Genomic DNA, 26,291 nt, shown 5'->3' with positions numbered 1-26,291 from the left:
CTCCTTCTCCCCTGCTTCCGTCCCAGGTACACGCATCCCAAACCCACAGTTTTAGACTTTAGCTCTTTATTGCGACACAGAATTTTTCGGTGTGTTTTGGAAATTGCCCCTCTAGTAGAAAAATCTGTAGGGGGGGCAGACCAAAGAGATGGCTGCTGTCGTCTGTGCCCTGCTGTGGGCTGGCCTCTGCGCCCCACCGCCTCCAGCTAGAGCTCTCCAGAGATGATGATGGCAGGGACGAACTTCCCCAACTCACTCCTCAGTAGCTTTCTAGGAACGGATGGTTTGTCTTATGTAAAAATCCTCTTGGTGGAGAGGGAACGGTGATGACTTAAGCCCTAGGGATCCTTCCTCGCTGAGCAGGCTGATCTACAGGGACTGGCTCTGGAGCCAAGCCAAAGGAGGTGGCTTCAAGTGGTAAAGTCTGGCTTGAAGGGGCTCTTGCCCCTGACCTTGGAAGGGAAGTATGGCCTGGCAGCAGTCAGGGTGACTTCAGCCGACACGACTGGCAGCAAGCCTTCCTGTAGTACCAGTGAGAGCACAGCTTCACCTTCAGCACCAGCACGCAGTTGGCCGTCACTTTGTCCTCACAGTTGTCTTCTGGGGAGCAGAAGCGTCCACAGAAGGGGTTAAAAAGGAGACAGATGTGCTTCCCCGGCGAAAAGCTGGACGGAGGAAAGGGCTCCCCTCCCTCCCTGCCCTCCCAGACATACCTGGTGCCTCTGTGGGGCACGGCTGGAGCTGGCACATCTGCCTGGCTTCTGGTTTGGCAGCGGGGTCGCAGCCCTGAGCCAGCGCTTCCCCCTGGTAACACTTCACCTCACGAAGCCGCACACCAGCACCGCATGTCTTGCTGCACTGTCGGGACCGAGAGAGAGGAAAGGGATCGTGAGAGGCATTTTTAAATTTCTCTGTAGTTCCCAAGTTCGTTCTTCCAGTGATGCCTCCTGGTCCCTGCTCTGGAGAGTGTTCTTGAGGAGCTCTGGGTCCAACCCCACACTGATCTCAAACTTATGCTCCCCTTCTGTTGTGGAGGAGAGCCTCCCTGAACCGAGGCTGGGGCAGAGCAAGGGAGGAGTCTGATTTCATCTCTTTAATGCAACTCGGACTTGTTTTTGTTTTGAGTGTTGATGCTGTGACAGAAGATGGAGAAAATGGCTGCTGCAAGCCAGGCCCAGCATCTCCTGTCCTCCTATTCCCTAAACGCTCACCAGCTAAAATCAAGGGAGAGCAGGGCAGGACGGAACATTGACTCCTGGCAGAGGAGGAGACACGGCTGTATCCTGTATGCCTGCAGTGTGGTGCACGCTCTCGCTTGAGGCAATAACCCACAGGCTCTGAGGTTTCCTCCAGCTTGCCTGTGCCAGTCCCTCCGCCTGCTGCCTGCTCTGCCGCAGAGCAGAGCTCACGCTCCCCTCCAGACCTGGCAGAGCCGTCGGCAGAACAGGCTGCCAGAAATCCTCAGCGAAGGTCGTGCTCCACCAGCCAGGGTTATGAGGCCTCCTCTACCCCTTCCCCACCGCCCCGAGCCCTACCTGAGACCAGGAGGTGGTGAACCACGTTGAACATGGTCTCCTGAAACAGGCGGCTTGTTCCTCAGGTTTCTGGGAGGCTTCACAGCGCTTCTCGGGATACTCCTTGTACACACCGTTCTCCAGGCCCGCGCACAAGACGACTCGGGTCTTCATCCCTCGCCCACAGCTAGCATCGCACTGGGAAAGAGAAGTGTGATGGGTAACAAACGATGCTTGTCAGCCGTGGAGCTTCAAATCAGAGGGCATCCTGCTCAGAAGCAAGATGCTTAATGCCTGTGCTAACACCGGTCTAATGGAGGTAGTGCTGCCCAGGGCACAGGAGCAAAGGGAGCTGAATTCCTTAGGGAGCGGGGATGGAAGCTGGTGATTTGTGTTTAGCCCGCACTGGGGATCCTGAATTCACCTTGGCTGGCCTCAAGAGCAGCTACCACAAGGGACCTGGAGCAGCCAAGGTAAGACTACAAGATGCTGCTTCTGTCTTATTTTATGCGTATCTGTGTTCTCAAAAACCATGCAGCATACTCATGTAGCAACCTACATCCTGGAGTACTGAGAAGCTTTGCATGGGCCCAAGGGGACCAAACTGGTGCACTGCAGGTACTTTGCATGTACAAGCACTGCAGAGCCCAAAGCCAGGCAGGCTCAGCTGGGAGGACTCCCTCTCTCAGGACACCACCAAGAGAAGCAGCAGGATCTGATTCCAGTTCAGCTCTGCTCCCTGATGCACACAGGAGCAGTTGCCAGTCTGAGATTTCACTGCTTTGTGCCCTTTCTCAGCACGGCAGGGTCAGCACAGCTGGCTTTCATCCACCTTCAGCCATCCTGTGAACTCAGAACCTGAGGGAACACAGCTAAAGCAAAGAAGCTGGCACACGCAAAGGTGGGGAGCTCAGCCGGTCTTTCAGAGTTCAGGTGAGTTTAATAGCCTGGACACAGCTGAAAAACTGCACTGCAGCATCATGTGTGACCCACACAGGCCAGAGCAGGAGAGGCTTAGGGGACTGCCACGGGTCCCCAGGTTTAACTGGTTTGTGCTTGTTAACAGTGCTGGAGGGAGACTCAGCTGAATGTAGTCAACAGCTATAAAGGGCAGCGAAAGGAGCCTGGAGGTTTAACTGCGGTTAGAGGGGAGAGGCTACTTCTCTGGTTCCCTAGAAACCTTCCTCCTTAGTGCTTTGTGAATCTCTGTTTTGCTCAAGACTTTAAAGACAGAGCCCAAATCCTACAACTGACTCAATGCGTTCCTCCCGGCTGCTCTGGGATTTGGATCAGCTTGTATCAGGGAGCCTGAAGTCTCTAGCCCTTGAGCAACAGAAGAAGAGCAAGCAGATTGGCAGAGGCAGATTGTCTGGTAGAACAGGGCACCTGGACTGCGTTCACTGGACTCTAAGTCCTGAGGCAAGTATGCAGTCACAGCCTGGATGTGACATCCAGGGCAGGGATCTGGGCTGTGGTTCAGGTTTACCTCTGGCTATTCTCTACCAGAGATTAAGCTGGTTTCATTGTGGCTTTCTCTTTAGTGGTGGGACCAAAACCTTGGGGGGGGGGGGTGCATGCATGTTCTTGACAAAGAGCTCTGCTGAGGTGTCTGTAAGTGCCAGCTGGGAGCCAGAGGTGGGGGAGGAGGACAGTTTCCTCAAGACATTGCTGCCCTCCAATGGAGGTCCCTGGGAAGGCAGCAAATGCCACAAACTTTAGGGTGATCTAGACTGTATGGGGGGGTACAAGCTGGGGTATTCATAACCCCTTCCCTCTGTCTAAAAGGAGCCAGGACAAGGGTACAGCTCCATGGCTGGAGGTCGCACCATACAGCCTTGCTCTGTCAGGGGAGCCAGGCTCCCACCATCTGCTGTGGGACGTGGGGTGGAAAGGAGGGCAGAGGACACAGGGCTGGGCTTGGCTTTACCTGGTCCCACTCCTGCTCCACCCAGTGCGGTGGGCAGTTCTTGTCTCCACACGGATGGACAGCCAGCGGCTTGGTGGCTGGGTCACACTGCGAGTCGGAGATCACCTTGCCCTCCAGGTTGCGACACGCGATGAAGCGGCTCATGCGTCCCTCGCCACACGAACCTGAGCACTTGGAGGAATAAAGGGCATTTAGACACACCAGAAAGCAGGAAGGTGGAGGGGTCAGGGTCGCTGGTGCCAGGAGACCGGAGTCTAGAGGCCCTGCCACTGGGACTGTGGCACTGGATCCCAAGGGTCTGTAGAGGTACATCTGGTTGGGGCTTCCATTCTCCAGGTGCTGTGGGCTTCCCAGATTATTGAACGGAGCTCACCTCACAGCTAACCAAAATTTACAGCATGGAGGCAAAAACCAGTTTGTTCTAGGTTCTTTAGCTTAGCCTCTGCCAGAAGAAAGCCAAAAGAGAGCAGTAGCGTGGCTGTCCACCTGCTCCCTATGCCAGCCCTGCACCCCGGCACCGGGGGCAAGGAGCAGCAGACCCTCCAGACTCACCGGGCCCCAGTCCGAAGCGGTCCAGCCGCGGTCACAGGGCGGACCTGTGCATGCCTTCTCGCTGCTGGGCTTCCAAGACTCGTCACAGAGGGGTGCTTCCACCGAGCAGCGCACCTCCCGCTTCATCGTCCCCTGCGTGCCACACCGGGCTGAGCACTGCAATGGCCACAGAGTCAGAAGCAGAGAATAAGGGGGATGAGTGAAGGTGAGGGAGGCAGCCATGCCTCCTCCTGTTTCGCTCCTGCTGCCCTCGGGGAGAAGGGAAGGGCCCCAGCAGGGACAGAAAAAGGTGGGTCTGTCTCTGCTGCTTATCTACTTTGGGTCCTAGAGCTCCAGAGCTCCAAGATGCTGAGGCCTGGACTGCTCTTCAAAGTCACTGGGCAGCTCCACTGCCCCAGTCCCAAGCAGCCTGTGGAACATCAATTGAAGGGACTTCAGTTGGGGTTTAGCTCCTCTATGTCTCCATGCTGTTTTCCCATCTGCCTTTAGTTAAATCCTTGGGAAGAGGCAGGCAAAGCCTGTTGCTGAGAGGGCTTTCATTTGATCAGCATCTCGGCTTGAGAAGTGACCTTTGAAAAAAGGTTTCACAATAGCCTTTGTTTGCTGGGCAGTGCCAGAACAGGGGAGCTGTGGGTAACAGCAGTCCTCGTTTCCCCAGCAAGTGGCTGGCCAGAGGCTTCCTCAGGGCCCAGCATCCACCAGCCCCCTTCCTCCAGCCTGGCCCTGGCTGCTCACCTCTGGGAGCAAAGCTCTCCTGCTGCCTACCTCAGACCACTCGGAGAGTTCCCACTGGGGACCACAGGCCTTATTCTTGCAGGCTTTCCTCTCCATGGGCCTGGTCAATCCAGTGGACTCGCAGAGGTCGTCGTAAACGGAGCTGTCAAAGCCTGGAGCCAGCATCTTCCAGCAGCGTACAGTGCGGTACTGATAGCCCTCACCACAGGTCCTGGAGCATTCGCTCCACCGGCTGGTCTCCCACCTCCACGAGCGGTCCCCAGGAGAGAAAGCACAAAGGAAAACCCAGGTAAGGGGGACAAGGGACACGAGGTGGCTGGGGAGTGCCTGCACGCCTCGGACTCCCTCACCCAGCAGTGGCTGCTATGAATCCGCTCATCATATGTACGTCTGCGTTGAGGGGATGCTGGTCTGGAAAGTCAGCTACGCCCTTAGCAGGCAATTTAGGCAGCAAATTCCTTCCCCCTTTTTGCTTACAAGGGCTTAGCTGTTCAAGCGTATCTTCCAGCCCAGAAATAGCTGTATACTTTGAGCAGAAAATGATCCTCACAAAGACACGTTGTCCCTGCGGACAGCTGATGTCGTTTCCACTCACCTAGGCTGGCAATCTCTCCCTGTGCAAAACTCGTGAGTAGGTTCTGGTCGGGTTAGGGCATCGCAGTAAGTTTCGTCCACTTCCACTCCGTCGTACCGGACGCACATCGCATAGGAGGTGCTGATACCTGCTGGGCAATCAAGACCCTCTCTTGGTCAGGCTCCATCAGATCCAAAAGCCTCCTCCCACCATGATTAGATTACTGGAGCAGTCACTGCATCTGAAACTCTACCTGCCATTTTAAAAAATACCAGTATTCTCTTCATCAACAGCCAAAAAGGACCTCACACGATCAGTCACCTGAAGCCAAACCTACCTGAAGTGCACGTGGAGCTGCAGGGGGCATAAGCGGAGACTTTCCACCGATACATGTCAGCCAAGCTGATGTCGTCATGGCCCATGGGGCTCACATCAAACTCATTGCTGTGGAAAAATGAGGCAGCGTGAGCAAAAAATGAAAAATTGATTCAAGCATAAAATACACTGAAATTCCTCCTCACTGTCTCCAAAGATGGCAAGAAACCCACTGTTCCTGCTCTCTGTCTCCTGCACCCTGGGCAAGATGGACCACTGATGAACAGAGAGTGTAAAGCCCTGATCCACCTCCTGAATTCAACCAGCAAGGCTGTGAATAGCCGCGGATCAACATCCTTCTGAGTGGAGGCATTGCTCACAGTGAGTCTTGTGTATATCATGGTCTTTTGACCACGCAGGTGCCCTCAGCCTCAGTTCATACCATCACCTTGAGGGGTATGACGTCAGGTTGGAAAGGGGAGCTCAAGCAAGGTCCCTCCTACTATCATAATGTGGTGGGGAGAGTTCACATCTGGATGGCCAGAAATGTTGAAAAGTTGGCCCTCAGACTCCTGCCAAATGTTTATTGAAGTTACAGAAACTTCTGTGCCCAGAGGAACAGGACAGAAGGGGCATGATGCGGTAGTAAACATGTGCGTGTGACATGCTATAGACTCCCGGCCTTCTTTACAATCACATCAGTGTTGGCCTCGCAGGTCCTTCGGCACCCATTTAAATGGATCCCTTAGAGGCAGGGGGACCTAAAATAGATTCCGGGAGTTCTGTGTCAGGCCAGTTATGATAATAATCTACAGCAGCTGATATGGACAGACACTGGTGAATGGGGATATCAAGGACAGCTGTGACAGCACCAGATTATTGGCTTGACCCTCCCTCCCCAGCTAACCCTGCTCCTGTTTTGCCCAGGAAATCAAGAGCCACCTTTCAGTGCCAGGGGCGTGCAGAGGCTCTGCCTGGCTGATGTCCGTGGCGGGGCTGGCACCTAGTAGAGGGCTCTCCACCGATGCCATCATGCTGTAGTTGGCTGCTTCCCCCTGACTCCCAGCAAACACCTCCACCTTCAAGTCCTCCAGTGAGTTCTTACGGGCCGGTGCTTTGTGGAGGCCCTGTGGCCACCGGGCAGCTGCCTCGGTCCACAGTCCTGCTGTGGCATTCCTCGGGGCCAGTCTGGATGCCAGCTGCTGCAGCTCCCTACAGAAGGCAGTGTTGTGATGGCCTCGGTGACACAGTCGCCTGAAGAGACGAAGCCTGGAGGACGCTACGTGGCTGCTCTCCGAGAGCTCAGATCTTCTCATGCTGTAGGGTATGGCTGTGCTGATGGAAATCTGGTTGAACCTGAGAGCTAGAAGGAAAACACAGAAATGCTTTAACTATGTTGGATGGCTTATACTTCAGCATGCCGTATTTAACAAGGCAAAAACCATTCAGTATTGGGCCTCAAAATCGTAAATTGCCACCAGGGTGCACCAACAGTCCCTAACTGCCCTGACCAACCCCGTACACTCTCTGCCCATTGCTCAGGAGCTCCTAGGCCTTCAGTCCCAGCCCTAGCCAATGTTGCAGGTGTACTTTGCTCCTGAATTGTTGTTTGGCTTTCCCAGATTGACCTCAGATTTGACTTGTCACCTGGCTTTTTGATCACTGGACCTGTTGCTGTCACTGCCCTGCCTGCCAAGCTCAAGTGCCGTGCAACTGCACTGCCCAAGAGGCACTTGCCTCATCTGTATTGTGGCTACCCTCTCCCAGCTCCCCTCCCCTTACAGAGCTACTGGCCCTTGCTGCTCCCCAGCAGCCTCCACCACCTTCCCATCCTGTCTGCTCTGACAGTAAAGCTACCTTAGATTTCAGGAAGGCCAATGTGAGATGTCCGCTTTCAACAAACAAAACAGGAGAGAAAGAAAAACAAAGCAACCAACCCAACCCTGTTTCTCCACCAATTGCTGCTGCTTCCTCCTCCTCCTCTCCTGTGTTTGCATGGTAGACTTGTCTTATCTGGAGGTCATACTTTTCCTTCTCTTCACCTTGTTCCCAGTCCCGAGTCTGACTGGTGGAGTTGGTTTGGAAGAAGTGCGGGTGGCTGAAGCCTAAATCTTCATGCCCTTCTCTTAGAGGAAGCTGTTCGCTGGTGTCATCTGGCAACAGGGAGAGCCACGTGGCATTGAAGTCCTGGGCCGCTCTGGAGTTGGCTGGGATGGGATGGTTCTGGCTGGTCTCTGGTAGGTGATGATAGAGAGGTCTGGCCACAGCAGGGGCTGCAGTTCGGAGAGGTGGTGTCCGTGGTATGGTGTAGTCGTAAGTTATGTGTGGCATTTTCCCATTAAAGTTATAGTACTAGAGGCAACAGGGAAAGAAAACAAAACCCTTTTTATTTTAAGGACATGTATTTCCCAGAGATCTCTTCTAGCCACATCTATTTTGTGATGGATGTCAAGAGAAGATAGCATCCTCATACATCGAAGGGTACACCCACCGACCCCTCCACCTCCCCAAGACAAGACAATACCTGGCTTCCTCAGCCACCTACACACTCGGGTTTGGCTTGGGAAGCACGTTAATATTCCCTTTGTCTGAGGGAGGCTCACAGTCTTGGCACAGGCAAGACAGGAAAGCCTAGAACTAGCTCCTCACATACCATGGCATTCAGAGACTGGTTAGTGGGCCCGTGAGCTATGATATACTCCAGCCCATCTGAGTTCAGGCTTGAGGGCCGCCGGTACTTGAAGATCGTGCCAGCTACCCTGAAGTTCTGGGGGTTGTCAATGGCGGAGTTGCCGTTGAAGAAGAAATGCCCGGATTCATCTGTGAGTGCTTCAAAGAGAGAGAAAAGGGACAAATGCGGTACTTATGCAGAACACTGGGGCTGCACTGGCACTGAGGAGAGCCAACAGCTCATGGCCGAGAAAAGCCCAATAGAAAAAGAACTGCAGGCCCTCCAGTGTTCATCTTCTGCATCGGGACAGATCAGCAGTGTTCAACGCCTGCTGCTTTCACCTCCCTCTCCAGCAAGAGCACAAATGTCTTCAGAACAGGGACTGTCCACAGTGAGCTTGGTCTCTGAATGCCCCTCCTGCAGCTGGCTGCCGGAGATGTGGTAGCCTTAGTTTGCGGAGAGATGAAGTGCCCCTGTGCTGCCCTGGAGGAAACGCTCACAGACAGCACAGATGGGAGTGCACAGAGCCCTTCTCCCAGGCAGCTGAACTGGGATCTCCACATCCATCCGGGTCCGCTTCTTACCTAGGATGTTTTCCGTTTTCCTGCGCTCAATGATGAGGATGTCCATGGCACCGGCAGGGATGTTGGTGATGAATACATAACCTGAGGAACGGGAACAGAGGGTGAGGAAACCATTCCGAGGACAGAATAAAAAAGGTCTGGGTAGGAAAAGCAGCTTGTGAGATAAGTGTGTATGCAGGAGGCCAGTGCTTCCCTTCAGGGCCAGGACGCTAAGGGCATGAGTGCGTGTTGTGCCAGCCTGTCAGCTCTAATCCCAGCTCCCCTCCGAAGTCCCATTACTGATCACCATCAGAGGTCTCTAAGGCTCAGTCTGAGCACTGCTGGGTTTGGAGTCAGGAAGAAACTGCGTAAGTGTAACAGTCTGGCTTTAGGGGTGTGGATGAATGTGCTCTCATGCTCTCTCCCATGCTCTTTCTGGCAAGAGCACAGAAAAGGCTTACTAGTGGTCAGGGCTGATGCTGAACAGAGGATGGAAAAGACCATAGGTTCCCTCAGCTCCTGACTCAACAGAGTTTGTCTCGGGAGCAGCATAAAAAATTACCTTTAAAGGGAGAGGAAATAAGAAGGCTCTTAAAGTTGCGTGGTTTGGCAGCCTGTCTTTCCTGCTAGAAATGCAGGTCCTGTCTGTTCTGTAAGATTTTATGAGGACTGGAATGGGAGGCCAAAACTGTATCTGTACTGCTAGAGGGGTTAGCACCATTACCCCTGCTCTGGAAAGGGGCCTGAGTGCTTTCCTAGTCTGGTGTCTGCAGAGAGCGAGGCAGACTAGTGAAACAAGAAGAGTGTGAAATGATGTTCCAAAACATCCTCAAACCACAGTTAATTAATTACTAATGAGCATACCGCAGTCTATTCCTTCTGTGGGTAGAGGAATGGGCCATGAGGTTGCAAGGGATGAATCTCAGCCTGGTTTCAGAGGGACCGTCCCTCAGCTGTGCCAGCCATAGGACTGGGGAAAGCAGGAGAGTAAGTGCAGGCTGAAACAAACACTGGGGCCCTCATCACAGGAGCTTAAGTTTCAAATGAACACGTAGCACAAATAAAAGGAGATTCATTGATCTCTTCACATTATCTGAGGCAGGCAAGATGCCAGAATCAATAGGAACAAATAGATCCCCAGCTGCTTCCTACTATAAAGAGGTGAAGGGAAACCTTACTGGCCTAATATACAGCACACCAAACCAATCTCCTCCGATTGATTAAGTGAAAAGGACAAAATACAGGCATTTAAGCAGGGGTAGCACTCTTCAGCTCTTTCCACCAAGCAGCTGGGAAACTCCTACCCGCATTCAAGCCAGTCACCCTTCATGCCAGCTGGTGGTAAGAAGTAGCAGGTGAAGTCTCCGGACTGTGGTAGCAGGGAGTACCTATCTGTGAGACTGCCTTTCGGAAGCTGCCCGAGACACGGTGGCAAGTGCTGCCGTCCCCTCCACACACCCTGCATCTGTCCATCGTCCGGGGCGAGTACAGGCTCCCATCGCACCCAACTGGCTGCAAAGAATAAAACAAGAGAGGGTTTCCTAGGGCCAGCTTATCTCCACAGGTCAGGGTCTATCCAAGGAAATGCTACCATGTTCTTTTGGCGAGGTTCAGGGTGCGGATGTACATTGGCACAGAGTGATGAATGAATGGATCCAGCAGCAGCAGAAATTCACCCGTGTAACATCTGACCACCCACACTGTGCCCCTGAACCTGGGGTGGGGGCTTGTGTGTGTAGGTGAATGGAGGCAGGCTCGGGTGAGCTGTTTCTGTTCCTTCTGTCTCTGTATTTAGGCCAATCCTTCTCGCTGAATAATGACATACAAAATCGCTCCGCAGGAGACGCTGCACTAAAGGCAGGCCTTTCTGAGGTTGTAAGGCACCTCTCTAACTTCATATACAACCACCCTTTGTCCTTGCCACATGAGGTGAAAAATCAAACAGAAGAAATATTTTTTTTTTTTGAAATTGGATTACTGTGTAAAACAGACTTGCAATTCCAGTCTTTGCTGGAAGGAAAAGTGCTGTCGCGCAGTGAGAAAGTGTGGATGTATACAATTCCCTTTGTGTGAACCTCTCTGCTCTCTTCTAGCCCACAGGCATTCAAGAGCGAATGTAATTACTCCATGCCAGGCCTTGGTTTCAGTTCCCTGCTGGGACCCCTGGCCTTGTGATGACTAGGAGGTCCAGCCATGCACTTACACGCCCAACTTCTGTGCTGCTTCCTCCCAGAGCCTCACCTCACACTTCCCATTGATGCACACCCCTTGATAGGTCCTGTCCTTGCAGGAGGTACCATCCTGTGCTCGGGCCATCAGCTGCCTCTCTCCGCTCCGGGTGATGCACTGGAGGTCACACGGCTTGTTGGAGATGCTGGTGTAGTCATCTGAAGGGACAGAGGCAGAAAGTCACCAGGCACATCAAGGTGCTCGGAGACAGGCAGCGAGGAAGGGGATGTTCCTCTCATCCATACTGATGGTTTGATACCACCTTGGATGTTCTTGCTGTTTGAGATGAGACCACAAGGCTACAGATTTTGTAGCAGTAAAAGGGTCGTGGTATGAGGCTGCAGCTGGGGACCATGCCTAGCAGAAATACTTCTTGTTGGCAAACCCTCCTTCCTGCCATGTCCTTTCCCCTCTGTAGTGCCATCCCCTGTGCCAGACTTGGGAATCTGCACCAGCAAATTCCAGGCCACACATAAATACTCAAGAGCAAGCAAGACCTGTAAGAGAGGTACCGACCGTAGGGCCGTGGCCAGCTACACCCCATTCAGCTGAGCAACTGAAGCTAGAGATGCAGATGTTCTATGTCCCCTTGGCAGCTAATGGAAAGAGGAAAAACCCATGGGTCCAGAAAGAGGGTAACAGCTTAGGTGAGCTCAACCTGGGCCTCAAGGGACAACTGGCAACCCATGTGAAGCAATCTGTCTCGCCTGTGCAGGAAACAGATGGGCATCCTGTTCAGAAGAACCCACCACCAACCCAGTGGGAAGCATGCTGGGCGACAGAGGCAGCCAAAATGGTAGAAGGCACAAAGAGCGTGAACACCCACTCTGCCAGGATGACTGCTGGTTAGCCAAAACAGCTCAGAGAAGCCTGTGTCCTGTCTGCCCACCAGTGCTTGCTGATGTAGGATCCAAAACAGGAGCAATGTGGTGAAAGAGGAGGCCTGGCTGGGTGGAGAGGTTCTGTGAAGAGACAGGGAATGATTTCTCCAAAGCAGGGAGCATAGGGAAGCGCTTCCAGACCAGCCAGGAGCATCCATCCCTTGTCCCCTGGGACATTCCCCTTCTCCTGTGTCTGAGAAGATCCTGTGGGTGTTTTCTCGCCCTAATCCTTTGTGTGAAGGTGTGAAAACCCACCTGGATAGAGGGGCATCCAGTGGTAGTAGCGCTTCCCAAAGGCTTTGGCATTGAAACTGGAGCACTGCTGCTGTTTGAAGCTTGCTGTGTTGGCTGGGCAGGCCTATGGAGGGAATAAATGTGATCAAAAGCTCCCTATGTCACAGCCATGGCTGTGACAGCTGCTTGTCCTCGCTGCATCCTTGGAGGATGAAAATGCCCCATCCACCCTGGAAGGAAACAGTGATGGACTCCGAGGTGCCGTAATACAGGGAGAAAGGCCAGGCCTCCGTTGCCAAGGGCCCCTCAGACAGCTGTATTCAACAGTCCCGCAAAAAGTACTTCCGGCGAAGGGAAAAGCATACTGAAGAACTGCATCTCTCCCCCCACCTGACAACAAATATGTTTTTATCTCCTTTTCCCCATCTCTCAGACCCAGAGAGTAGAGCTCATCTCCCACCTCTTCCAAGGCACACCGTCAGCCACTCCAGGAGTGGACCATACCCTTGTCTGCACTCCTCTGACAGACCAGTCGCACTCTGAGTGCTGGTGCTCTTGCAGCTCCAAGCGTGACCCGCTGAGTCCTGCATCCCCCAGCGAGGACCAGTCAGTACTGGAAGCGGTTCTCACCTGCTGCTGGCACAGTTGGTAGTGCTTGGCTTGACCAACACACATGGTGTTGTTTGTTCCCTGGGGCATCTGGAGCCTGCAAAGCAGAAGGAAAATGAGCCGGAGGTCTGCGAAGTACTGAGGTGTTGAGGACGACGGAAAAGCCGGGCCTGACTTAATTGGGTGAAGCAAGGCAGGCGGTTTATCAGAGCAAAGCTTTCTGGATCTAGGCTAGCCAACATCTCCTCTGAAAAACATTTTCAGTGCTTTTAGGTGGGCTGTGATTTTAGGCTACTCTGGTTTTGGGGGCAGGCTGAGCAGACAGAGAGCAACAGCAGTATTACCACCGCTGTGTCCCTTCACCGCTGAGCTCCAAAAGGGTTGATGTGACAAAAGGACAATAGACCCTGATGATCCATTGCTCCCGTGGAAGCGCCCAGGATCTGCAGTGACCAGGGGAGGTGGTTTCAGGATTCACTGTGCAGTAACCAGAGAGATGGCACCTCTCATGGGGACTGGCCGCCTTAAAAGATTAGCACAGAAGGCTTGGTGAGGATGATGGACCAAATCCAGGGGAATTTCTCAACACTTGATGCTTTAGCTCTGGCCAGCAGGAGTTATCCAGGAGATACCGGAGTCCTTGAACAATGCAAAGGTGAAAGAAGTCTTGAAAGCTGGGAAGACGTTGGGAGAGTGGCTGAGACCACAGGTTCAGGCAATGTGGTCTCTGTAAAGAACAGCAGCAGACAATGCATTAACAGGACTGGGAACTTCGGACGCGCTGTACAATCAAGAACCCCATAGGTATATTCGAGCTGGACTGGCTAGAGGTACTGCAGAGCAACGCTTTGCACAATGTAGGCAAAGCCTAAATGTGCACCAAAAGGCTTGAAAACTGCCAGTCCTTTCAGCTGAAGCAGAGGCTGCCCGCAGACTCGGGCAGAAATTGTTTCGTGAGCATACTTGGCTCACACCTCAGCTGTTCTCCTTACAGCTGCAGAAACTTTTTGGCTGGGTTCTATGTTGGGCTCTTTTTTAAAAGATTCAGACTTGAACCCTGGAGCAAAATGCCACAGCAAAGCCCTCCCCTCCTCAGCTGTGGGGTCCAGGATTGAGCAAATGTCAAATGGGGAGAAAAATCTCTCTTGGGGCAGCAGGGCTGCTCTGGCTGTGCGGGGGGTGAGACAGCCCCAAGCTCCCTCCTGCCCGCTGTTTCCCACCGCTCTCCCACGATGGCCATGATGTGCTGGGGAGGAGGGACAGCAGCTGAGACACTGGCAAGCCCAGTTAGCGGGGAGGCCGTGTCCAGGCAGAAGGTACTGCAGCACAGCTGGACCCTCACCATGCTGCCAACCAGCCCGCATAAAAGAAGTTCTCTGCTGCAGGCAGGAGAGCGGGTGGGGGCCCTGCTCTGAGCTTTCTCCGCTCAGGAGTGCATTCATGCAGAAGGGAAAGGGGCTGGGCGTGGGGCAGGCAGGCCCCGTGGGCTTGCTGTGCTGCAGGACCTCATTAACATCTCGGGAGCCTGGAGCAGCAGGTTAGTGAGGTGCCCAAGGAGGAAGAGGGCTTGGTGGCAAGGGGACCCGGAGGGGACAGCAGGAGTTCAGGCAGCTGAGTTCAGGTTGCCCAGCTCCCACAAACCCTGTCCAACCAACACCAGGACTGTAGCAGCTGCAGGGGACAAACGTGGCTGTAGGGGACAAACGGAGATGCTGCCAGGTGACAGCCAGATAAATGACAGAGGGAGAAAGACTTGCAAGCTCTGCAGAGGACAGAGGGGAAATTGCCGAGACGTGGCTGAGCTGGCTGCTGCCAGGAGTAAATCAAGTCCCCAGAAGGTGTCTGGGAATACGTACCCACATCCTTAGCACAGCAACTGGCTACAAATGAGGGTCAGGTTGGCCAAAGCAGCCACGGTAAGCAAGGGTTGGTGAAAGAAAAGGGAAGAGGAACAGAGCTAGTCTTCTCCAGCCCACAACCCTGTCACCTTCAAGTCTCTCGCAGACCCCAAGAGGGGACCAACCCCTTCCTCCCCACCAGACGAGCCAGGCTGAGTGGGTGACGTGTTTAGGGGGCCTGTCACCTGCCCCACTGCTGCGTGCTTCTCCTTCATCAGCGCTCCCCACCACTGCCTACCCCACTAGCAACAGCCACCTTCCTTTCTGAGAGGCTGCAGAAGAGAGAAGGGACAACCCTGCAAACCCAGGCGGTTTGGCCCAAAAATGCAGGTCAGGAGCAGTCCGTTTCCCCTTCGGTGCTCAAGGCCTGGCCCAGGGTGCAGGCTGGGACATGACTCACCTCTGTCGCAAGCAGTGCCTCTCCCGGGACATCACGCCTCCCCCACAGGACCGGGAGCAGGTGGACCAGGAGCTCCACTCTCCCCACCACTTGGTGACTTCTTCATCCCAGGGGCCAGCTCCGTCTGCTGCCTCACTACTGTCCTGACAGAAACAGAGGATGGTTAGCTGGAGAACCTGGCTGCTCACCACATCCTCTGGTTGCCTTCTAAATGGGCAGCACCGGGACAACCGTGGCAGGGTCAGGTCCCTGTGGGGTCACACCAGGCTCGTGCATCTCAAAATTCAAATTTCCCTCCAGGACCGAGTTATGCACAGGAAGCAGGATGCCTCCAAGGTCTCATGATGTGCTGTGGAGAAGCGCTGTCGGGCTGGACACGTGTGACAATAACAGCGGCTGCAGCCTGACCCTGCAGCATCACTCCCATCCCGGGTCAGACGGAACAGCAGCCCACAGCCCACACTGCCTGCCCGGGTCTGACGTACGGCCAGGAGAGCCAGAGAAAAGCTGCGGTGCTTGGCCGTGCGGAGCCCTGCCCGCAGGGAAGCTGGGCGTGTGTGTCTGCCACTCACTGGAGCTGCGTTTCAACGAACAAACTTGTCTTTGCAACTAAATCAGCTCAGATCCAAGCTCCTCGCCCTCCAACCCTCAAAAAAAGTCATTTTTCAAGAGTGCTTCAGAACCAGAGCCCCCTGCAACTGCTGTTGTCCCCTTTCCCCACCATGCTCAGGGGAGGATTGCTCCATCTCCCAGCACGCCTTGCTGGGGCTGAGCCTTTAAACTGGGCACACCTGAGCTCTTCTGGCCCCAAGGTGGTCATTGCAGCAGGCTGCTGTTGGCTGTGCCTCCACAATTCCCAGCAGGTAAGAGATTCTGTGTTTTACCCGGGTTTTTTTCCTCGCAATATTTTCCTGTTTGGTGTCTCATGGCCTAAAAGCTCCCAGGGACTCTGGCAAACTAGCCTGTGCAGGAACTAATTTGCTGTTTACTGAAATATAGCTGTGAGTAGTGTTAAATGCAGCAATGAGTTTAATGCAAGACAGTGACTGGAAAGGATTTATCCAGCTGAAAATGCTGAGTGTGTCAGCGTTAGTAGAAGAAACCGAATGATGTGCGTGTGTGTGAAGGCTGCTATGTTAAAGGGCTCAGGGAAGTTCTCTCCATGCTACTATCAGCAAAACATGCTGGTTTGTGGCAGCAGCTGGTAGTCCTGTTGCAAAGAACCGGACTGCAAAGCGGTGGACGTGAAAGTAAATTCAGCAGGGCTTGCTCATCACTGAACGTGCTCTGTTCACTGCTTTGGTTGACTGTCTCTTGGCTTTCTGGTCTTTCATGGTGTAATAAGGCCAAAACGTTCTTCATCTCGCTGTGTCGTTCCCGCTTGAGAACTTGTCATTCCTACATGGTCTGCCAACAGCACATCCTCCGGGCAGAGGAGATGCAGCTGGGTTTATGCAAACGTTTTCAAGTTGTAGCTTAGCGTGGCTGAAATGCGCATAGTGCCTCTTCTCGGGGATAGCCAGAGCATGTTGAAAGTAACCTACTCCGCTGCAAAAAGGCACCCTGTTACCTGATGCTTTACTCCCTAGTGATTACAATCGCTGATTTTGAAAACAATACAGCAAAACTCTCTGCTGTACTTGGATGTTCTGGCTGGAGCTGACTTGCCTGACAGGGACCAAATGCTGTGGCCAGCAGCTGAGCTGCTCAAGAGAAAAAAGAAACTGAAAAGAAACAGACGTGTTTTCAAAACCGCCTTTTTCTCTTCTTCCAAAAGGTCACCTCAACCTATTTCCTACTAGAATTTTTGTCTGACTGTGTATTATCAGACTGTAAATGGAAATGCTGGCTATGTAGCTTCCAAATTTACAAATGAGAGACACTAAAGGTCATTTATTGTAGGGTAATTTCAGCTAAAATCTTTCCCTGACCCCCTCCATGTTTCTCTGTGATGAGCATCTCAAGGCCAGCGGAGGAAGAGCTCTTCATGGCTGTTGGGAAGCAGAATGCCCACGGTTTATCTGGTGTCTGTGCGGAGAGCTTGGCACAATACAGATGCTCCCATAGCTGGGGTAATGATCAAAGCTGGTGCCCTACCACTTCGCTGAGCAGTTACACGAGGCACGTGGGCTGCCTGGAGGGAAGGCACATGGGCCAGTAGCTGTGATATTTACCTAGATCTTCCCCAGGTGGCAATAAAAATCTGCATAGCTGTGACCTGCATGAAAGTCCTGCTCTACGGATCTTGCAATTCAAATAGGTGAGACAGGGTGGGAGGAATACGGGCAAAGGGAAGTGAAATAGCCTGTTCTGCCAACCTACCCCTGGCTGTGAAAAAGACTTTGTGTATTTGGAGTGGCGGAAAGCTGCAGGCTCCTTTTCAGGGTTACTGCTCTTGGGTGTTCTGCCTGGATGCAAGGCGACTCGGCAAGTGGTGGCAGAGCCTGAGGTCTGGGGAAGATCAGTGTCTCTGCCTCCGCGCGCCTCTTTCTTACAGTTAAAAATAGGACACGCTCCTCTCTGTGCTATGACTTTCAGGAATGACAGGAGCCCAAATGAAGATTTATTGAAGGATGCTAGTCAAAGAGACTACTTTTTTTCCCCTAATAAAATGTGTTCCCCTGTGTCCATCAGCCTTGTTCCTGCTTCCCCTCTGCACTGGAGGAATCAATCACTTTTTAAGTAGATTGATTTGGCTCTCGGGTTTTCCCTGACCGAGCTCCCTTGCCAGTCCTTGCCTAGGAGCATTTATTGTCCTGTGTAAGCAAGGACAACGCTGAGCTGTGCCCTTGGCCAGTGAGACTTGCGGCATGACTGCGTCCGAATCCTAGGCCTGGTGATGCAGAGGGGGAACTTCAGGTACTTAGAGCTGGGGCAGCTGGTTCCAATTTGTGCTGAATTTATTGTATTCTCAGAAATAAATCTGCATTAACCACGACACATAAATGGTTCTCGGTTTTAATTCGAGACACTTGCATTTTTCCAAATTTCCAGATAATAAATTAAGGACTGCGGGACAGAGTCCAGATTAGCTGCTAGCTTTAGTTTCCCAAGCCCCTCGGAAAATCCCAAGAGCTACCTTCCGGCTGAGCGAATCCCCTCCGCCTCCTCCTCACAGGAGGAGAAATCGAAGCGGCTTTATGGCAACTCTTTTGCACTCTCCTTATTAGTTATTATATCCTTATATACGATTCCTTAGGTGATGAGGAATATAAGGCCTAGAATTTACATCTGTCGAACCGATAGACCATATTCCAGTGTTCCAGTTCAGCCAGGTGCTCTCCGCAAGAATGTCCCCCGAGGCGCTTGTGGCTTGGCATGGGGCGATTATACAGCTGCAGTTCTTCCTCTCTGAGGCTAACCGAGTTATTTCCGCGCCTCCGCACCTACGCCGGAGGCCACGCGACCGAGTCGGCGAGGGTTGCCCTCCCGTCCCCTCGCTGGGAGCTTTGAACCCCACCCCGCAGGGAGCTTTTCCAGGATAAAATACCCGTCTCCAGATTTGCCAACAGCAGTGGCAGAAACATCAGTCTCCAAGCCAGCATCGCTGAAAGCATTCTTCCGTCTAACCGAAGGCCCAGCAGCTGCTCCCCCTCTCCCCCCTGCCAGACAAAGGCTGCCACAAACAAAACCCTTCAGCCCTGCAAAGCAGGGTGGGCCCGGGCTGGCGTCCTATCGGATTTCCAGGCGGTCTTTCTGAAGAGCTGAAAGGGATAAAATAAACTCCCCGCTGATTCTCTGTCATGATCCGGAGATCAGCTCTGAGCTACGCTGGGTTTCCCAGAAACCTGGGAATAGCTGCAATTACCTTGTCGGTGGCCCAGTCTCCCGCGTTGCTTATTGCTGTGCTTAATCTTCAGATTCATTAGTCTGGGTCCTGGAAAAAAGCCGTCTGGGAAGAGGGACCACAAACATGCCTGTCTAGCTCCCTTAATAGAGGAGCTGGGGGGGGAGGCTCTCCGTTGTGGCTGGCCCACCACTGAAGGGCACAGTAGCTGTTGTAAACTGTTCTGCTCAACCCTGTCTGAGCTTGTCAGACTGCTAGAAACAGCAGCTGAAAATGAAACAAATTCTTCACAGGCCTTTTCTGAGGCCATTAGCTGCACGTCCTCTACCAAAAAGTTCCACGATCTCGTTACTCAAGGGCATCTTTCTACAGCAAACCACACCGCTTACTGAAACACCAAGTAGCTTCAGATGTCTCAATGCCTGGAATGGACGGCAGATTATTTTTTGGAAACGAATGACCGTGTTCAGTTCCCTGGTTTGGGCTCCCCGTGCCATTCTTTGACTAAAGCTGTGGTGACAGACTCTGCCACAGCCCTGAAAAAAACAATAGCATTTGCGATTATGCCCCGATGTTTTACAAAAGAGTTGGTGTTTGTGTAAAGCTACTTCTCATCCCGTCATTGTCTTCTCCCTGTTTGGGTAGCCTAGATGGTTTGTACCAGAGATTCAACGTTGGAAGCAGACACAAAACCAATTCTTCCTTAGAAAAGCTGAAGCGATATTCAAGAAGGAGTTTTCCACGAGGGGAAGGTATCCTGAGGTGAAATGAGCAATGCAGAATAATTTTTACAGGATCGGGAAGAACACCAATCTAGGGAAAAATCATAGTTTGCGAAAGATGCGCTGTTGCAGCAGATCAGTAACAGAAATCTGGACACGTAATGAGGCACAGATGAGAAGCAAACTAGAAAACCGGTGACCAGAAGCCAGTGGAGAACTGTCACGTACTGTTCATAACCCTGCCGTGACAGAGAGTTCACAGGCAAGCGCCGCACGTCATTACAAAATACTTGATCCAAGTCAGTTAGGTCGCTCCCTTCGAGTGGGATAACGGACTTATTCTGGGGCAAGCCGGTAGAAAGGATGGAAACCTGCGACAGGGAGGAAGGGAGTGCACGAGGGGCATCCCTATCGCCAGGTTTTTCAGAGGCATTGCAGGCAGTTAGCCCCACGCAGGAAGGGATTTGCTCACCCTGTCTGCGGATCGAGGTTTTCTCTGACACCCTCAGTACGATCGCGTTGTGCGTAGCAAACGGGACAGCAAGAGGAACTGCAGGTTAACACCCTAACGACCCTTTTGTGCGCTGGCTCCCACCACAGACACCAATTGACACCAGGAACCACATCTGCCAGGCCAGCTCGCTCCACGCAATCCTCAACCAGGGTGCTCTGCGGGGGTCTCCCGGAGCACGCGGGTCCTCGTGGCAGACCTGGCTGCAGCGCTGGGGTGGGTTTGTGCTGGGGAGGGCTGAGCAGCCCTCCTCCCAGCCCCAGATGCCCTCCTCTCAGATGCTGAACAAACACAGCTGGGGGGCAGGGAAGACCACCAGCAGCCGAGGCTTGTGTACGCACGTTGGTGGAGGAGTCCATCCAGGCCAGTCCCACGTGAAGGACCTCACATCTGTTTAGCTTGACCCTGTTTGCTCTGCCTGAAACTTCTCTCTGACTTAGCCCTACAGTTAATGGGTGAACTGAACAGGCAGCGGACGCATGTGAAGGTGAAAACAAAGTGGAAATGAGACGCTTGAGCTTTGGAATGAAGACAACCCCACAACAGCAGACACTGCTGTTCCTCAAACCTGGGTTATCCGCGGTAAAGCTGCGGTGTCTGGGCCTCTCTGTGTTTAAGACCGCTCAGGTGCAATTGCTTCACCCCAGCCACGGAGTTTGGGGTGTAGGGGCGGGCAGCACAACCCAAACCCCTCTCCCTTTAGCACTGCAGAGCAATCCGTGCCGCCATGCAGGCAGCGACCCAGGAAGGCAGGGGCACAGTCGGCGCCCTGTGACACCGGGATTTCTGCCACCACAACCAGGGCGATTCTCCCAGGCCGGGCCTCGGAAAAGAGCGGGGGTCCGGCTGGCGGAGAGAGAGAGGGGTACAGCTGGCAGAGGGGGGGTCCGGCTGGCAGAGGGGTTTGTGTGCTGCTGTGAACCCAAAGCCGCGAGCGGGACCAGGCTGCGAGGGTCCTTCGTGGGGGAGAGCAGCGACGAGGGGAGCACGGGGCATCGATGCCCGGACGGGCACCCCACAGTCAGCGGAGAGTGCGGCTTCTTGGGGCGGCGGGAGGGAGGGGGAAGAGGAAAATCTGCTCGTTTGCAGCCCTAACCCGGAGTCACCGCTCTGCTGGGGCCGAACGCGGGGGGCAGCCTCGGCGGACCCCCAGGCTGGGACAGCCCGTGCTGCCCCAGGGTCCCTCTGGTGATGCTGGGCAGCCTCCCCCGGCCCCTCACCCCCACCTTCGCCCTTTTGTTCGTGCCCGGCGGGCGAAGCCGGGGACGGACAGGGCAGAACCCCCCGCCGCCGCTTACCTTAGCGCCGAGGAGCAGGAGGAGGAGGAGGAGGAGGCGGCGGAGGGGAGCGGCGGCCATGCCGCGCTGCTGCTGCCGCGGCGGAGCAGGAGGAGGCGGCGAGGCGGCCCACCAGCGGCCGGAGCAGGAGCAGCGGCCGCCGGGGAGCGGGCCGGCATGGCTGAGGGAGGTAATGGCTTCACAGCCGGCCGGGTGGCGGGAGGAGGCGACCCGCGGCGCGGCCGCTCGGCGGGGGCCGGGCCGGCCTGGGGGGGGGGCCGGGCGGTGCTCAGGACCCGCCGCCCCGGGGCTCGGCCCCGCGTCCCGCCTACCCGGCTCGGCTGCTGCGGGCGGGCTCCGCGCCTCGGCGCGTCCCGCTTGGGGTGGACAGAAAGGAGGGAAAGGAGGGAAACGCCGCCCGAGCCGGCCCCGCGGGCTGCCCCTCGGGGGGAGAAGGCACGGCTGTCCGCAGGCCCCGGTTCTTTCTCCATCGCCTCAGCTCGCGGCTGCCTCTTGTGAAGCCGCGTACCAAAGCCCGGCCAAAGCCTCGCATCAAGGCTCTTTCTCCATCGCCTCAGCTCATGGCTGCCTTTCATGAAGCCACAAACCAAAGCCTCGCGTCTGGGCTCTTTCTCCATCGCTTCAGCTTGCGGACACCTCTCATGAAGCCGCGTACCAAAGCCCAGCCAAAGCCTCGCGTCAAGGCTCCTTCTCCATCGCCTCAGCTCGTGGCCGCCTCTCGTGAAGCCACATACTGAAGCCTCGTGTCAAGGCTCTTTCTCCATCGCCTCAGCTCGCGTATCCCGCCTCGACACACGAACGGCAAACTCGGACGGCATGAGCCTGCTCCACCTGAGGCCTGCGCAGAAGACCCGATGGGACCTTAGAAGCCCCCTCCACAAGCTCTCCGAGACCTTCCAGGCTAAAGAAATCTACCCACCCTCATTTTCAAGGGGCTGCTTTTAGGCTGGCGCACAGAGATGAACTGCTGTGCAGCTTTCAAAGGGATGAATTTGCTTGCTGATACCTTCACCCCTCGTTTCTGGACCCCCCTCCAAGCTGTGCTTGTGCTCGGAAGGCAGCTCTTGGCGAGAGATGCTGCCAGTCTCTGTGCTGGCGCACCTCGGCCCTCCCAGAGCCTGGCTGCTGCGAGCCGTGGACAGAAGCTGCGCGAAAACGGCACGAGGCATCCCCGGCCTGGGGTGGGAGTCTGGGGAGCCGTGGTTTCTGCCTGCCAGATGTGCTGCCATTAGCATGGGGAGGTGATGTGAGCCCTCCGCGCCTCTCCCCACCAAGGGGTTTGGCCCCAGGGTGGAGGGAGGGGAGAGGGATGGGGGGGTGGGGGGGTGTCAGCAGCGGGGAGCGGTTGGGGACTCCTGATGAGAGCTTGCTAGGGGGCAAGGGGAGGAGAGGGCAATCTGACCCGCCCAGAGAAAGCGAGGGTGAGGAGCACGGGAGTGCGGACAAGTAACGTGGCTGCTCCGTGAGCTGCCTTCGACAAAGGCGGGGGGGGGAAAAAGCTTCGGAGTCAATTCTTGACTTTCCTGCCCTGCTGCAGCCCTGCGTAATGTTCTTCTGGAGCCAGCTCCTGCCCTGCAGAGAGGCACAGAGAGGGGGGAGAGGCTGTGCCCAAGAAGAAAAGCGGGGGCTGGCTCCAGCTGAGCGAGGCGGTCGGTAGCAGCGCCGGTCTCGCACACGTTCCAGCGCACCTGATCTTCTCCAGCCCCTTTCCAAGCCAGCGGCTGAGCCGCAGCCCCGGGAGGCAGAAGCAGGCTGTCGAGAGGAGATTTGGGGGACGGGGGATCTGTGTGTGAGGCACTAAGGGAGCATGACCACGCAAATCCAGGTGGCCTGCGATGCTCTCCCCTCCAGGGCCCCTCTGTGCCCCCTCTCTCCTGACCTTTCTTGCTACTCCTGCTCTCGTCCCACAAGCACAACTCCCGAGCCTCTTCTGGTCCCAGGGGTGTTGCAGGCGCGGTGTGGAAGGCAGCAAGACAATGCTATAACGCTGCTTGCCGTTTTCCATCCTGCGTTTAAGCACAGTGGTTGTTTTCTTGACGTTCGGAAGAGATTTTGAATGCTCTCACTGTGGGAGCAAGCGTATGGGAGATAAAGATTCCCTCGCAGTCTTGAGACCCCTCCAGGTAACCAGTGTACAGAAAGGTTTGGTAGTGCTGTTGAATCAATTAATACATTTAAAATCTTGCTGATAAAACCACCACCAGCCACCACAACCAGCTTCCAGTCTTGTAATTGCTTATAATCCACCTCTCTCAATTTGTACTTTTTTTATTCCTACTGTCTTTATTTAGACCATAAAGTCAAGTTGCCACTTTCTACCTGGGCCAGCCGTTTCTGCTGTGGTCTGTATTACATGTGAGCAGGCTGAGCTCTGCACATGCAGCAGCCCTTTGCAGTTTTGCATTCAGCCTTACCACGACAAGGGCCTTTTGCCCAGTTGTTTCCCAGTTGCATGTGCCCTGTTCACAGAAAAGCAGGTCTGCAATACTGCCAGGGGATGTTTAAAAGATTCACAAAGGTTGAGGATTTCTTCTTTATTAGCTTCCAAGCACCAAAGCCACATGGTTTCATCCTAACAGTCCCTCCATAACCAGAATGGAGCTGGGGCCAGCCAGTGCCTTTCATCGTCGGTGCCAGCCATGTTCGGGCACATGGGCTGCTGAGGGGGACTGATTCGCACCCATCCCCTGCCCTCTGGAAGCTGCCTGGGATTTCAGCCACTTGTTTCATTGAATTGGGTTTCATCAGCTAACTGTATCTCCAAAAAGCTTCCAAGCATAGCCAGGAGGGCAATCAAAGGGCACTGGCTCTGGGGAGGAGGACCAGGACCGGTGTTTGTGGCTGCTGTTGCAGCAGGTCCTGCAGGACTGGAGTAGACCATCCTCTAACATGACCTGAAGAGATTTATTCTGCTCACAACTCACAGGAAAAGTCCTGGGATCGTAATTATAGAGGTTGAGAGTTCAGAAAAATTCATGTGAGAGACTGGCCTGGAGTGTAAGGGTCTTTGGACACCTCTTTATTTCTCTCTGTGTGTGTTCTCCTGTTGACCAAGTTGCTGGTGGGAGCCTGTCTTTGACAGCAGCCTTGCAGGACGTCGCGCTGTGTTTTTAGTGCATCTCTCTGGCTGAACAGTCCCAGGAACTCAGTTGGCTTTACCTGGTGCTTGCCCCAGCACAGATGCCCCTTCCTGGCCCCTGGGCTGCTGGGGCAGAGGATGGAGCAGACCTCAAAGGATGCGTGGTGCGGGGAGGCCGTTTCCATCGCTCGTGTTGAAACATGCTGCTGCCTCTGCTTTGGCTCCAAGACGATCCTCAGCTCTCAAGTGCCCTCGCGAGGGATCTGCAGAGCCCTCTCCTTGGACTGGGCATAGCTGTGCAGTCCGGACAGGGCATAGCTGTGCAGTCCAGCCAAAGTGGGAAGAGGCCAGCAAGAGGTCTGCGTACGGCTTTGCCCCCTCCCTGTGCCAGGAACACAGTTGCATGCTGTATTCTTCGATCCTTTTCATTGCAGGCTCTTGGGTCCGTGTCCCACAGGCTGAGGCCAAGCTCCTTCGTGCGGTTCATCGTACAGCTGCTTCCCTTGGAGAGGCGAAGCGGGGAGATAAGGCAAGTTTTAAGCTCCCAGTATCTGCAAATCTCTCAAACAATGGAGGTTCTGTAGGCCTGAAATGAGCCCCAAGGGAGCAGCCCAGTGGCAGCGGGGCCTGCCCGTGCGTGGAGCTGTGGGAGGGTTAAGCTGCGGACGAGCTCCCAGAGGTTGAGGCTCACCAGGAGAAACAAGCCTGTGCAGCGCTGGCTGGGCCGCTCGCCTTTAAGAGCTGGGGATGACGACTTTGTGTCAGCTCGCGTGCTCGCACGTATCATCAGCGCTAATTTTGTAGTGGAGCAGTCCAGACTGGCCTTCCAGAACGGGTTTTGCCCCTTAGTTGAGCTGCTACGTAATTTTCAAGGTAATTTTTAGGGTCGTTGAGCGCCCTGTGGCAGCACATCCTTCGCTGCAGAGCTACTGCCGCAGAGAGTGGGACTGGAGAAAAAAGGGGAAACATAGCTGGGGAGGGGGATGCGTTGTTGAACAGGCCAAGAAAAATAAGAATAAATTTTAATTTTTTTTGTAGATGAGAAATTGAAACGGAATTTAGTGTTAGCATTAACATAACACCAGGCAATTCATAAGTTTCAGCTAAACCCATGGCCTTGCTGTGCTTGGGCAAGGCATGTATGTGCAGGAAGAGATGCTCCCGCAGAGGTTATGAACTAGGTGTGGGGGGGCAGTCGAAGGGATGAACTGTCCCTAGCACAGGTGGATGTGGTGCCCAGGAGGAATAAATTCATTTACCCCAGAGGGTGCAGAGCTGGACTGTGTCCTGTTCCATCCTGGTCTTAGTCTCACCTGTCGCAGCTGTCGGAGAGTTGGTAGGAAGGGAGAGCTTTGGTTCCCCCGGAGCTGCCGCGGGTGCACCAGAATAACATGGTAAATCCTCTTTTTTTCAGCTGTTTAGGCCAGAGTGGGGCAAAATAATTCACCACAAATGTGAAAATTTTTGTGTGCTGAGATGGTGTGATATTGAGTGGAACTGATCTGATCAAGGGTGTTGAAATGGGAAATATTTGCCTTCTGTATTTCTAAAATATTTCAGTTGTCAGTGGATTTCAGTTTAATTATTATCATTAAGTATTACGCAAACCTCAGTATGTTTCAGTCTGGGCTGATTTCAGCAGCTCTTTGGGGGGTTGTTTTGAGTTTCGCACTTAGCTGAAAAAGCTGTGAATGTTTGTACCAAACAATTAAGGAAAAAAGTTGTTTGGTTTTTTTTCCAGAAAAAGCAAATATTCACTTCTCTTGCACAACTACAGCCCTGACCTAAATAG

At 54.1% G+C, this 26,291-nt stretch overlaps 1 protein-coding gene across 5 annotated transcripts; it reads right to left on the bottom strand.

The window, feature by feature from the left end:
- Positions 1–49: 49 nt before the first annotated feature.
- On the bottom strand, positions 50–21,562 carry LOC104334036 (ADAMTS-like protein 2). 5 transcript variants are annotated; one of them, XM_075422539.1, is made up of 18 exons: positions 21,421–21,562; positions 15,103–15,245; positions 12,826–12,901; positions 12,217–12,319; positions 11,093–11,238; positions 10,240–10,363; positions 8,873–8,953; positions 8,271–8,446; positions 7,555–7,969; positions 6,560–6,980; positions 5,640–5,746; positions 5,324–5,453; positions 4,759–4,972; positions 3,994–4,149; positions 3,442–3,612; positions 1,536–1,712; positions 714–858; positions 50–600 (listed from the first exon to the last, which is right to left on the bottom strand). In XM_075422539.1, exons 1-18 carry the CDS (start codon positions 21,478–21,480, stop codon positions 482–484), a joined length of 2,964 nt encoding a protein of 987 aa, XP_075278654.1. In that variant the 5' UTR covers positions 21,481–21,562; the 3' UTR covers positions 50–481. The 5 variants fall into 5 exon arrangements, with proteins under 5 accessions (XP_075278654.1, XP_075278655.1, XP_075278656.1 ...); XM_075422540.1 differs by having other exon boundaries at positions 5,324–5,450; XM_075422541.1 differs by having other exon boundaries at positions 7,660–7,969.
- Between the last annotated feature and the right edge of the window lie 4,729 nt (positions 21,563–26,291).

This window comes from Opisthocomus hoazin, chromosome 6 (assembly GCF_030867145.1).
Source record: "Opisthocomus hoazin isolate bOpiHoa1 chromosome 6, bOpiHoa1.hap1, whole genome shotgun sequence".
NCBI lineage: Eukaryota > Metazoa > Chordata > Aves > Opisthocomiformes > Opisthocomidae > Opisthocomus > Opisthocomus hoazin.
The sequence above is the reverse complement of the archived record's forward strand: the minus strand, read 5'-3'. Positions and strand labels throughout refer to the sequence as shown.